Genomic DNA, 11874 nt, shown 5'->3' on the forward strand with positions numbered 1-11874 from the left:
CACATTGCACTTTTTGCTGCGATCGATTTCTTCTACCTCACTTCCCATGGGGACGAGAAAGGTCGGAAACACTTCCGGGGCACCGCTGAGCAAGGAACGCAGGGGTTTTTCGTCCCTGGTGTGAAATCTTGCCGTGTTTTCCCAGCAATCCTTGTTTTCCCGGAGTTGCTGGGGTTACTGGGAAGCCGCCTGGCTGGTGCTGAGCTGCAGGGTGCAGATCTCTTGCCTGTCCCATGCACTGCCATCGGCAAACTTCTCCGGAGGGTTTCTTGTGCCCCTGACCTAGGTTATTTATTTTTCATGTTATTTCTCTGCGCTTCAGTGAGTGTGTCTTCATTATTATTGTTTTTTCCTTTTAAATTTTTTTAAAAAGTCATCATTTCTCAGCTAAGGCTTGTGGTGACTTTACAATCCTGATTGCTCTGCAGGGAGGAGAGATGATATAAGAGTTTATTTGCATTAAGTTCATAGGTATTAGTATGGGGCGGTGATCTCCTAGCTACTAATGTGGCGTGAGCTTCTCCTCCGAAATATTGCACATGAGGTTTTTTTGTGTGCTTTTAGGGGGGGGAAAAAAAAACTGCCTCTGACTTTGGTTGACTGATCCAGCCCTTCACTCTCCCCCTGTGTCCCTCCATGTCACAGCACCAAGCATGCCCCCTTCCTAGGGGGAATGAGGGTGGTGAGGCCTTGGCCCAGGTTGCCCAGAGAAGCTGTGGGTGCCCCCTCCCTGGCAGTGCCCAAGGCCAGGTTGGACGGGGCTTTGAGCAGCCTGGTCTGGTGGAGGTGTCCCTGCCCATGGCAGGGGTTGGAATGAATAATCTTTAAGGTTCCTTCCAGCCTAAACCATGCTATGATTCCTCAAGACGCCTTTCCTTGAGTTGCATTGGAGTCTTGTTTGAAAGCATGGGGAAACTGAGGCACTAGCAGAGACAACAGGATTTCACCAATGTTTTGTGGCAACACTGCTCATAGAGAATCCAGGGTGACTTTGGGACAAGGTCCCAGATGCCAGGGTGGGGATGCTTTCATGGATCCCTCTGCATCTGTCCCAGGTGGGAAGAGGAGAAGAAAGAAAATGGTATAAAGTGGACCCAACTGGAGCACCGAGGACCCTACTTCGTGCCCCTCTACGAGCCGCTGCCTGATGATGTGCAGTTTTATTATGATGGTATGTCCACCTTGCGGCAGGACCTGGGGCATGTGTTGTTGTCTTCTGCCTGGCTGAAGAGCTGGTGTCTTCTCTTGTATGGAGGGCAAGTATTACAGACCACAAAGTATTAAAGGGATTAAATATCCCATTGGATAAAGCCTGAACCCTGGGTTAAACTGGAGGGTTTTGTACATGGTAGGAGTTATGGGGTTACTGGGGAGCTAATGAACCCCTGGTGGTTGCAATGTGCTTCATGCATCCCTCTGGGACAGGGTGAGGGATCCTGTGAGGCTGCCTGCAGCTGGTTTTAGGGTGCTGTAATGCAACCATGTGTGGATCTGGGACTTGTACCTCTGCTTATGGTCTCTCCTGGCTGTAGGGCATGCAGTGGTGGGGCTGGACCCTAATTTTCTTGAGGGGAATCAAAGCATCTTGATGCTGTTGCCTGAAGTCCTTGTGTACCTCTTGTAAAGATGGGCTGGCGAAAAAATTAAAAAATGAATGATTTTTTGTTTCTCATTAAGATGCCTTTTGGGTTTGAGCTTGAAGTTGGCTCCTGCATGGCTTCCCTGCACGCCAGGAAAATGTCATTTTGCTTTTGAGAGCTGCAGTTTGCCTGTCCCATGGCTTCAGTGACTGACACATCGCTTGCCCTCCAAGACGTTGCAGGGTTTGGCTGGACTGCTCTGAGCTCCTGGTCATGGCTCCTGATGTTGTCCCCAAGGTCACCACGCATTGCCTTGCAGCAACTTGGTGCATCAGTGAAGGTGTTGATAGATTGGCAGGACAGAGCCAGGTCCCTGATGTCCTCTTTGGTTTCCCGCTGTGCCTGCTGGGCTTTTTTATCCTCCCTGCCCTTGGCTCCATCCCTGAACTGTTTTCTGACAAATCAAGGGAAGGGAGGCAAGAAGGACCTTGGGACTCAACCAAGGGATGCTGAAAGTAGTGGACTGCAGTCTCATGGGATCTTAGTTCTCCTCAGCCACCTTACTGGGGCTTCCTGTTCCTTCTGGGGTTTTTACAGAAGGGAAAAAATGGTCAATCTGGGGAAATGTCTGGCAACGCTGTTACCAGAGGGCACTGCTAGGACATCGATGGGGCTGTTGGAAGCTTTTTTTTTGGTCTATGAGGAGCAGCCCTGGCAGCTGGATGTGGTCCTGCATAGGGTTTGGACCTCTCTCTGGCCTCTGAACAGTTGGAGACCCATCTGTGTTGTGTGCATTTGGGCCGATGGCTTTGGCCTGGGATTCTTGGGTGACGTTGGCTCATTTGCAAAGAGGTCAAAACGTGAAGACATGCTTGTGCTCAGGCAACAGCCCCGAGCAGGGAGGGACCATGGCTGAGCTGGCATATGTAGGTTGTGGTGGGGCTTCTTTGAGGCTATCACCCACCATGTCCTGCAGTTCATGTGGAGATCAGGAACCCCAAAAACCAGAGTGTCTGGCACGGATAAGGTTGAATCATCCCCTGGGACTCTCTAGGGTTCTTTTCCTGCATCTTGCCTAGAAAATCTATTTTAAAGTCCTAGGAAGGCCCAAGATGCTGCTTGGATTCGTTAGATTTCCTTGCTCTAGCCAAATTGCTCAGGAGAGGATGGAGGTTTTGCCACCTCCAAGAGATGTTCCAAGATCTACTGAGAGGCTCTTGCATCTATACCTGTTGCACAGATCTCAGCTTTGTGCTTCCCATGGTTGTTCTATCAGCATGAGAAAGTATTTGAGATGAAATCTCTCTCAGTGGGATCCTGAGTATTCAGTATGATCCTGGAAGTGATCATGGTCAGAAAGCAAACCTTTCTGTGTTGTGTTGTGGAGCCATTAGTTTGGGACCCATCATGGCATGGTGGCTGCTGAAAGCCCTGTGGCTCAATGGCCTTAACATTAATCAGGATTTCCACTCTTCTGGAGAAGAAAATGAAGCATGTGTTTGCAGATGGGCTGCAGCAGCATCCCGCTGTGTCAAGTGCTTTGGGTATCGATCAGCAGATGAGGCTGTGCCTGGTGCAGAGGGGGTGCTGAAGTCTTGCCAGTGTCTGTTCTCACCCTTTGTCCCTGTTTTGGTACCATGTTGAGCATGGGGACAATGCTGCCTGGGGCTGTGAGGTTGGGCTGTTCCCATAACTGATGTGAAAGGTCTTCTCCCTTCCTAGGCAAACCCCTGAAGCTGAGCCTGGCCACGGAGGAAATAGCCACCTTCTATGCCAAAATGCTTGATCATGACTACACAACCAAGGAGATCTTCCAGAACAACTTCTTCAAGGACTGGAGGAAGGTACCTTTCCTGTGATGGCTTCCTTGCTGTCCATCCTCCGTGTTAAACACTCAGCAGTAAATGTGTCATCCCTAGGGTGCAGTGTGGGATGGAGGGGATGTGAGATTTTTAATTCTCTATTTATAATCATATAATTTTGATATACTAAATTATATTATTTGTTTCCTTGATTCTTGTGGGTTTGGGCTGGGCCTTGCTGTCTGCAGCATCCTTGAGGGCTTCACCCTGGGACTTGCGCTCCCTCTGAGTTTTAGTGATGCTACCTAAGAAAACCAGGTGCTGGGTCTTGCAAACAGCTTCACAAATGGTGTGGAGCACGTGTCCCTCTGAACGATTAATCTCGTGGTCCCACAGCATCACAGCTCAGTTCCCAGATAAAAGCAAGACCCCTATTAGGGCAGGTTTACATGCCCTCATATACCTCCAGTGTTGCTTCTGCAGTCCCTGCAAGCTGCTTGCAGCCATGTTTGGGGATTGCTCGTTTCCCCAGCAGAGCTTAGAGGTTGCTCCACCCCAGAGCTGGCTGTGTTTTGCTTCTTTCTGGGTGCAGGCTTAGGTGTCCAGAGAGAGCCCAGCCTCCTGCTATAGTGGCTTTGTCTGCCCTTGGGTGGATGTGTACAGGATAGCTTAGCTGACTGCTTCCTTCTGATTTTTTGGAAGAACTGGCATGTGGGTCTCTATTTCCTTATCTGTGAAGGAAAGGCACAGGCAGGAGCTCTGTGTGAAGTTGGTTTTGCCTCCTGGCTTTACCCAACCCCTCTCATCTCTTCCTTAGGAGATGACCTCAGAGGAGCAGGAGATAATCAAGGACCTGAACAAGTGTGATTTCAAGGAGATCCACAAGTACTTCGTGGACAAAAGTGAGGCACGGAAAGCACTCTCCAAAGAGGAGAAGCAGGTGAGGACTGTTTTCTGTGATATCTGGGTCTGGCTGATACATTTTGGGACTAACTTTGGGTATTTTGGCTCCTGCTTGTGTCCTTTGCTGGTGCTATACCCTGACCTGGGACTTCTTTGGTCTTTGGACCTGCTCTGTCTCCATGACTGTCACACTCTTCTTCATTAAGTTTATCTGCAGATGCTGCATGTTTCATGGCTTCGCAGGGTACCAGTCATCTTCAGACCATGGTTTGGGGTCCTGCCCTGTCCAGAGCATGGTGGACCTTGCTAAGAGACTGGTGGTGGCACACAGGCTTGTTCCATCAGCCTGTGACACTGGGACAGCATCACTGTGAGGGTTTTCAGAGTGGCTGGAGATGAGCCATGTGTTGGGACTAGACTTGGACCCATGCTCACATCTCCCTCCAGCCCTTTGAGCTCTGCCTTTCCAGTCTTGCTTTCTTCAGGGAAGGGAGGGTAGCTGTAGACAGGCATGAGTCGTGGGATTTTGGCTTCATCCTGTGGGATATCATGGTGGCATGATGCTCATTTCAGAAACTGAAGGAGGAGGCGGATAAGATCCAGGAAGAGTATGGGTACTGCATCCTTGATGGGCACCGGGAGAAGATAGGCAACTTCAAAACTGAGCCGCCGGGGCTTTTCCGTGGCCGTGGTGACCACCCCAAAATGGGCATGCTGAAGAAGAGGATCATGCCAGAAGACGTCATCATCAACTGCAGCAAGTGAGTTGCCATGGGAAGAGCTGAGCTCATGGGGCTGCTTTTGGGACTGGGGTAAATGGCATGCCTCCTCCACCTGGAGCTGCCGTGGGGTTTTGCTATCTCCTACAGTCAATGCTTTGCACACCCTTTGAATTCACTGGAGCTCTTATATCGCTTCCTGGTCACCTCCACATGTCTGCTTTGCAGTTAGGTCTGGCTTTTAGTTTCTCTGTGGCTGTACAGTGGCCAGGAAGCTGGTCAGCAGCTCCTGTCTCACTGGTGAGATTGGGACACATTGTTCACCCAACATCAACCACAAACACTGCAGTGCTCCTATGGCCTCTTTGAAGAAGAGACAACTCTGTACTCCTGGACTCTACAAAGACTGCTGCCTCGCCTGCGAAGGCCAGCCTAGAGAGTTGGGGTTGTTCATCCTGGAGAAGAGAAGGCTCTGGGGGGACCTTAGAGCAGCCTTCCAGTTCCTGAAGGGGTCCTACAGGAAAGCTGGGGAGGGACTTCTTACAAGGGCAGGTAGCAATAGAATGAGGAGGAATGGTTTGAAGCTGGAAGAGGGGAGATTTAGACTGGATATTAGGAAGAAATTCTTCACTGTGAGGATGGTGAGACACTGGCCCAGGTTGCCCAAGGAAGCTGTGGGTGCCCCCTCCCTGGCAGTGCCCAAGGCCAGGTTGGATGGAACTTTGGGCAGCCTGGTCTGATGGAGGTGTCCCTGCCCATGGCAGGGGCTGGAGTGGGGGAGCTTTAAGGTCCCTTCCAACCTAAACCATTCTGTGATTCTATGATTTCATGGGTCCCTTGTGCTGGCTGGAAGCATCAGGGTATTCACTGGAGGGAGTAAAAGCAATGATAGGGTTAAGAGTGTTTGCCCTCTAGGTTACACGAGTTGGATTGGTCTTAAACCATCCATCTGAAGACCTTGTGGCCTTGATTCAGAGCACTTCCCACCAGCCCAACAAGTTCTCCTGTTGTCCCCAGCATCCAAACAATAAAGGGGTGGTGACATTGTGGAGCAATTTTGGGTGGGCTGCATGTTTGCTGTAAGTAATGCTACAATGTGTTGACCATCTTTGGCTCACTGTGAAGAAGCAGTTTAACTGATGACCTGTTTCTTTTTCACGATCTGAGGGCTGTAACCCTGCTCTGCCCATAGGGACTCCAAGATCCCCGAGCCACCACAAGGGCACAAGTGGAAGGAGGTGCGCTTTGACAACACAGTTACCTGGCTGGCCTCGTGGACGGAAAACATCCAGAACTCTTTGAAGTACATCATGCTGAACCCCAGCTCCAAGCTGAAGGTTGGAGTGGTGCTGCTGTTCAGGCAGAGCTGTTGCCTATTGGGTCTCTGGGTTTTTGCCAGGTGGAAAGATGAGGGGAAAGCAGAGATGTGGCACGGCAACAAAAATGTACTTTCCTCCCATCTCCACCCTCCCCCCCCAAAAAAAGAAGGGATAAATTAAATTAAGTGGTGTGTCATTAGGTGATGAGGGGAAAGGAGCAGAGAGGTTTGTTAAGCATCAAGCCTATTATAGCGGCTGGATTCCTACTGGCAGAGCCATCCCTGTGCTGTGCTGCTCATGTGTGTCCAAAGAGGGTGCTTTGAGCAAACTGGTCTAGTTAAAGGTGTCCCTACCCATGGCCTTTAAGATCCTTTCCAACACAAACCATTCTATGATTCTGTGAAGGTTGTTGAAAGCCACACATGGGCTGAGAGGGTCCACAGAGACCGAAGTCTATGGAGTTGAATTAATTTATGCTAGTAAATGGAGATTAGGGAGAGGTGGGATTACAATCTGTAGTGCCATGGGAAGGAGTGAACTCTGTAGGGAAGTAAAGGTGATTTAAATCTATTTCCAGTCCTCAAAGCAAATAAGGATGCTGTGTGCAAGTTGAGTTTAAGTAAGTGAGTGCATTGTGTCAGTTCACATTGGTGGTGTCCAAGCAGCAGCAGCCACGGCTGTGCAGTGCTTGACCACTTGGCTCCTCACTTGCTGCATTCTAGCTGCTAGCTGGTATAGGACATCTCTGGACTGTGAGCAGGTCAGGCTTGCACAGGATCCCAAGTCCAGCACAGCCAGCAGAGGGCACAGAAACCCCAGATAAGTTGCGTCTGCTCTGATTTTTCCACTTCATGGATTTTTCTCAAGAAAACGATAGGGATTGAGGAGTATTTAACTGCTGGAGGTGTTCCCAGAGCAGGGCTTGACTTGCAGGGGTGGAAGGAAGATGAGGCATTGGGTGAAAATATCTTGGCTTCTTTCCAGGGCGAGAAGGACTGGCAGAAGTATGAGTTAGCCCGGCGCTTAAAAGATGTTGTCGACAAAATCCGTGCTCAGTACCGAGCTGACTGGAAGTCCAAGGAGATGCAGAAGCGACAGAGAGCAGTGGCCCTCTACTTCATTGATAAGGTATCTGCAGCCATGCCCTGGCCCCCGGCTCCCACATACCTGTGGAGGTTGGGATTTAGCTTCCCTGTTCCACCCCACCCTGTAGGTTTTTTTTGATGTCCACTGGTTGTATTAGCCAGGACTGCTTCTCACGGGGCATCTGGCAGTGATCATGGAGAATGGTGACTCCTACTATCTGTTAGTGCTTGTGTGAGGGTGCAGTTGTGTTGTAGTGCAGGAGCTGCACTGTCCTTCCTGGACTTTACCTGCACGTGTGTCTTTGTGTAATGGCAAACCCACCACTGGAGAATTGGGTAACTTTATTTCACTGTTCTAAGGAACCCTAAATTATCCCCCCAGAATAATATCCCACTGGAGGTTGTTACTGCTTGGTTTCCACCAGGGTCTCAGAAACCATTCAGTGAGGTGCTGTCCTGAGAGAGTTTTCTTTTTCCCCTTGCCTGTGGACCACATCCACTTTAATAACTTTGGAAAGGGAAATTGAGGTGTGCTGAGATGAATGACTTGCTGTCTCCTTCCAGCTGGCCCTTCGAGCTGGCAATGAGAAAGAGGAAGGGGAGACTGCAGACACAGTTGGCTGCTGCTCCCTGCGTGTGGAGCACATCAAACTGCACCCCGACCTGGATGGGAAGAAGTACGTGGTGGAGTTTGACTTCCTTGGGAAGGACTCAATCCGCTACTACAACAAAGTGTCGGTGGAGAAGCTGGTGAGTGGGGTAGAAATGAAGGCAGTGGCTGGCATGGTAGTTTGGTGTAGGGTTAGCTGGGTGGCTTGGTTCACTCAGTAGTCATCTATCTCAAATCCATATCTTAAATCCATTGCAAAGATGCCTCCTGTGCTTTAACGCTATGGTGGCAGCGTGTGCATGAGGTGCAATGGTGCTGGGTGAGGAGGAGGGGACACACATTCTGACCCTGGCCTGGAGAAGGGGGAGAAACTTTGGGATAGGCCTTTCAAGGTTGTTCTAGCCCATGAACCATGGGAGATATGTTCTGCCTCTTGCTGCAGCATCTTCAATTGATTGACGGGCATTAGGACCTGAACTGTCCTCACTGTTGCTTTATTTTTTTGCTTAGTCCACTGGATAGATGATTTTAATGGTGTTTATGGGGAAACTGGAGTGCCAGGGGTAGCAAATATGAGGGGAAAAACAGTCTGTGGCACCAGTGGCTTTAAGGTCTCAGTGGCAGGCCTTGAAGTTGAGAAGGTTGGTGGAGTGGTAGGATGTGTACTACGGGAGTCTGAATCAGTCTATCTGGATGAAGGGGCAGATGGAGATAAGGGAGATGTCTGTGAGCAATTTGCTTCTTGTCCCTGACCAGGGCCATCCTTTTGTCCTCTTTAGGTGTTCAAGAACCTGCGGCTGTTCATGAAGAACAAGGACCCAGACGATGACCTCTTTGACAGGCTCAATGTGAGTTGTCACCACTAAGCTTTTGAAACATCACTGATGGCCCAAAGGGAGTAGAAGGAAACCCATGACACCCCTGTCCAGCCTGCAAGCTCCCAGGCTGTGGTGCTGCATCAGTGTCATCCCTTACCCTGGTTTTAACTATTTCCCCTCCAGAGAGACCACTGTAACTGTTTGAATACCCTGTTATGATGCTGTGTTTTTGTTTTTCCTTCTTTCTGCACTCTGAGCACCTCTGCTGCTCAGAACGCAGGCTTGGCTGCCTGCCTGCACTCACAAGTAACCCATGTTCCTCCTAAGGAGGTGCCTTTCTGCTCCTTCCTTCCTCTAACTCATCTGCTGAGGCTTTTTTCTTTTAGCCTGGGAAGGCCTGCCCCCACTCACATTGCTTGGGGCATTGCTGGAGGTGTCAAACATCAACTGTTTGATGCTTTCACAAATCACTGAGGCTCAGAAGAAGTGTGAGAGGCTGCTGGTAGCACAGGGATGCTGGAGGAGATGTACTGCAGCCTTCCTTCCCAAGCTACTCCTTGGCAAAAACCTCCCCCCTCCTCTTCCTCAGTATGGGATATGGAGTGCTGCCACCCATGATCTCCCTCTGCCTGCAGCCCCTACAAAGCCACTTGCCCATCTTGCCTCTGAAAAGGCTGCTCCTCTCTGGTTATATGTGATTTATCTGTCATGGGCTTCCTTCAAACCCCAGGTGACTCTTCTTAGCATATTCAGTTTCCTACAGAGACAGCCCCATGTGCTCTGTAGAGGAAAGGTATCAGATGTGACATATGCAAGATGGGATATTGAATGTGAGATGTGCCCTCTTGGACATAGATGGGTGGAAACTGTGGACTTCCAGAAAGGTTCTTTATTGGTTTAGGGGGAATTTGTGCCCGTTTTTGGTAGATAAGAACCTGGCCCAACAAGTAGCTTCAAGCTACAGAAGATTCTTTTGGTGCCTAATTTGGTTGCTTAGGCAGAAGATAGCCTGAAAAACAAGTGGTTTATTTTCCTTGCTTCTACGTTCCTCCAGACACAAGTCCTGAACAAACACCTCCAGCACCTGATGGACGGTTTGACTGCCAAAGTGTTCAGAACCTACAATGCTTCCATCACCCTACAGGAGCAGCTCAAGGCCCTCACTAACTGTGAGTTACTAACGGTGTTTGTGGTATCACTGGCTGCATTGTGGGGCTCAGAGATGTCCATTCATGCCCTTGGGGTCCCTAGAACTGCCTGCTCCCCCTTGGTAGGTGATGTACCACGTTGTAGGGTGAGATGTGACCTGTGAGGGCATGCAGCAGGTTGGGAAACATGCTAAGTGAAAAATAAATCTGCCCAGCGATAGTCTGACTTACTAATAGCCAAGATGGGAGTATTTATTTCCCCTTTTCCTTGCTTTGCTGTTGATTGTATTATTTTTGCCTCCATTGGATACATGAGTGATGAGGCACAGTATCAGATTTGATGATGCTCAAGTGTCCACCAGTTTCTACAACCAGTGTTGCTTTTCCCTGATGAAAGGATGGGAAAGGCAAAAAACTTTTGTTGTTTTGATCCGTTCACTGCCTTCTCCGACCCCTTGAAAGGAGAGTAGATGGTGATGCTTCCATTTATTTCTAGCTGAAGACAGTGTTGCGGGAAAGCTGCTCTCCTACAACCGAGCCAACAGAGCTGTGGCCATCCTATGCAACCATCAGAGGTCCACACCGAAAACCTTTGAGAAGTCAATGCAGAACCTCCAGACCAAGGTGAGACAGATCAAACTGAGATCTCTCAGACCTGATCTCGCCTCTGATTTATTTTTAATTTTTGTTTTTTGAGTGATGTGGGTGAAGGTGAATAACCTGATGCCTAAAGAGATCACATTGATCAGGCATAGCAGGGAATGAACCAGGAATAGTGGCTTTTTAATCAGTGCAGAGACACCATCAACCCAGAGGTAAAGAAGGATAGGGTAAGCCCACATGCGGGATAAAGCATATTTGGCACAGAGTGATTTTTATTGCTTTGTGTCTTCAAACCAAGATAGGTGTCTTTTGCAGTGGCACAGCTTTGACACAGTAGCCTCAGGACCAGGGAAATTGGTTTTCCTGCCTGGGTGTTTCAAGGAGAACCAAACAAAATTTCATGGGTCTGCTATGGAAGCACCTCAAACTACCACTTTTAATTGTCCTCAGCTTTTGTTCATGTTCTACTCATGAGCTTGGGACTTTGCAGTGAGCTCCAGCACAGTGATGAGCCAGTCAGTCTTGGGCAGTTGCACAAGATGAGCAGATAAGAGCTGCAAGTGTTTCTGGCATCAGTACTGTGAGGAACTTCTGCAAGGTGCAAAGAAATGTTTGATCTCCAGCAGGTGCTGCAGGGGCAAGCTGTTGGGACTGGAGTAGGGCTGGTGAGAAATCCAATGAGTGATGTGGCGAAGGAAAGGGAAAGAGGGAAGCAGCTGAAAAGTCCAGGAAGAACCCATGCTCCTGCATGGGCTCACTCTGTATTTACCTTCACAGATTGATGCCAAGAAGCAACAGGTGGAGGAAGCCAAGCAAGAGCTGAAAAAAGCTGAAGATGAGTTCGAAGACACAAAAGATCCCAAAGCAGAAGCGTAAGTGACTCTCTTTTTCTTACGATCCCCTTTTGCAGAGGGGTCTCTGTGCAGAGGGACTATGGATAGGGATGGTATGGTCCAATGCCTTATGTGCAGCTCATCAGAACTGACATACGGTTGTTGGGAACCAGAGGCCTCCTGTCCCATGGCAGCCTGGCAGATGGATGGAGGTCTTGTGGATGGTTCCCTGAAAGAGTAGGATTGCAAAAAGCTCCTTCAGGGGGATTTCTTTCTGGTGGGGCACACCTCGCTGAATACTGAGACTTCAACTCTAGCTGCTGACTTGGAGTTATCCTATAAATGCCATGGTGCAAGGGATGCCTGGATTTGAGGAGGTGATCTTTGCTGGGTGCTGGCTTTTATGCTTTGGTAATAATAATAATTAATATAATAATAATTATATTTTTAAAAG

At 49.3% G+C, this 11874-nt stretch overlaps 1 protein-coding gene across 1 annotated transcript in view; it reads left to right on the forward strand.

The window, feature by feature from the left end:
• TOP1MT (topoisomerase (DNA) I, mitochondrial) overlaps positions 1–11463 on the forward strand; it is an 11755-nt gene extending 292 nt beyond the window's left edge. The window contains exons 2-12 of the mRNA XM_010180148.1: positions 1056–1171; positions 3303–3424; positions 4200–4322; positions 4859–5046; positions 6197–6341; positions 7308–7451; positions 7973–8158; positions 8798–8866; positions 9891–10005; positions 10481–10608; positions 11365–11463. Of these exons, the coding sequence (XP_010178450.1) occupies positions 1056–1171; positions 3303–3424; positions 4200–4322; positions 4859–5046; positions 6197–6341; positions 7308–7451; positions 7973–8158; positions 8798–8866; positions 9891–10005; positions 10481–10608; positions 11365–11463 (1435 nt within the window). The remainder of the gene's footprint in view (positions 1–1055; positions 1172–3302; positions 3425–4199; positions 4323–4858; positions 5047–6196; positions 6342–7307; positions 7452–7972; positions 8159–8797; positions 8867–9890; positions 10006–10480; positions 10609–11364) is intronic.
• The last annotated feature ends 411 nt before the right edge of the window (positions 11464–11874 follow it).

Source organism: Mesitornis unicolor, unplaced genomic scaffold (assembly GCF_000695765.1).
Source record: "Mesitornis unicolor isolate BGI_N332 unplaced genomic scaffold, ASM69576v1 scaffold6300, whole genome shotgun sequence".
Classification (NCBI taxonomy): domain Eukaryota; kingdom Metazoa; phylum Chordata; class Aves; order Mesitornithiformes; family Mesitornithidae; genus Mesitornis; species Mesitornis unicolor.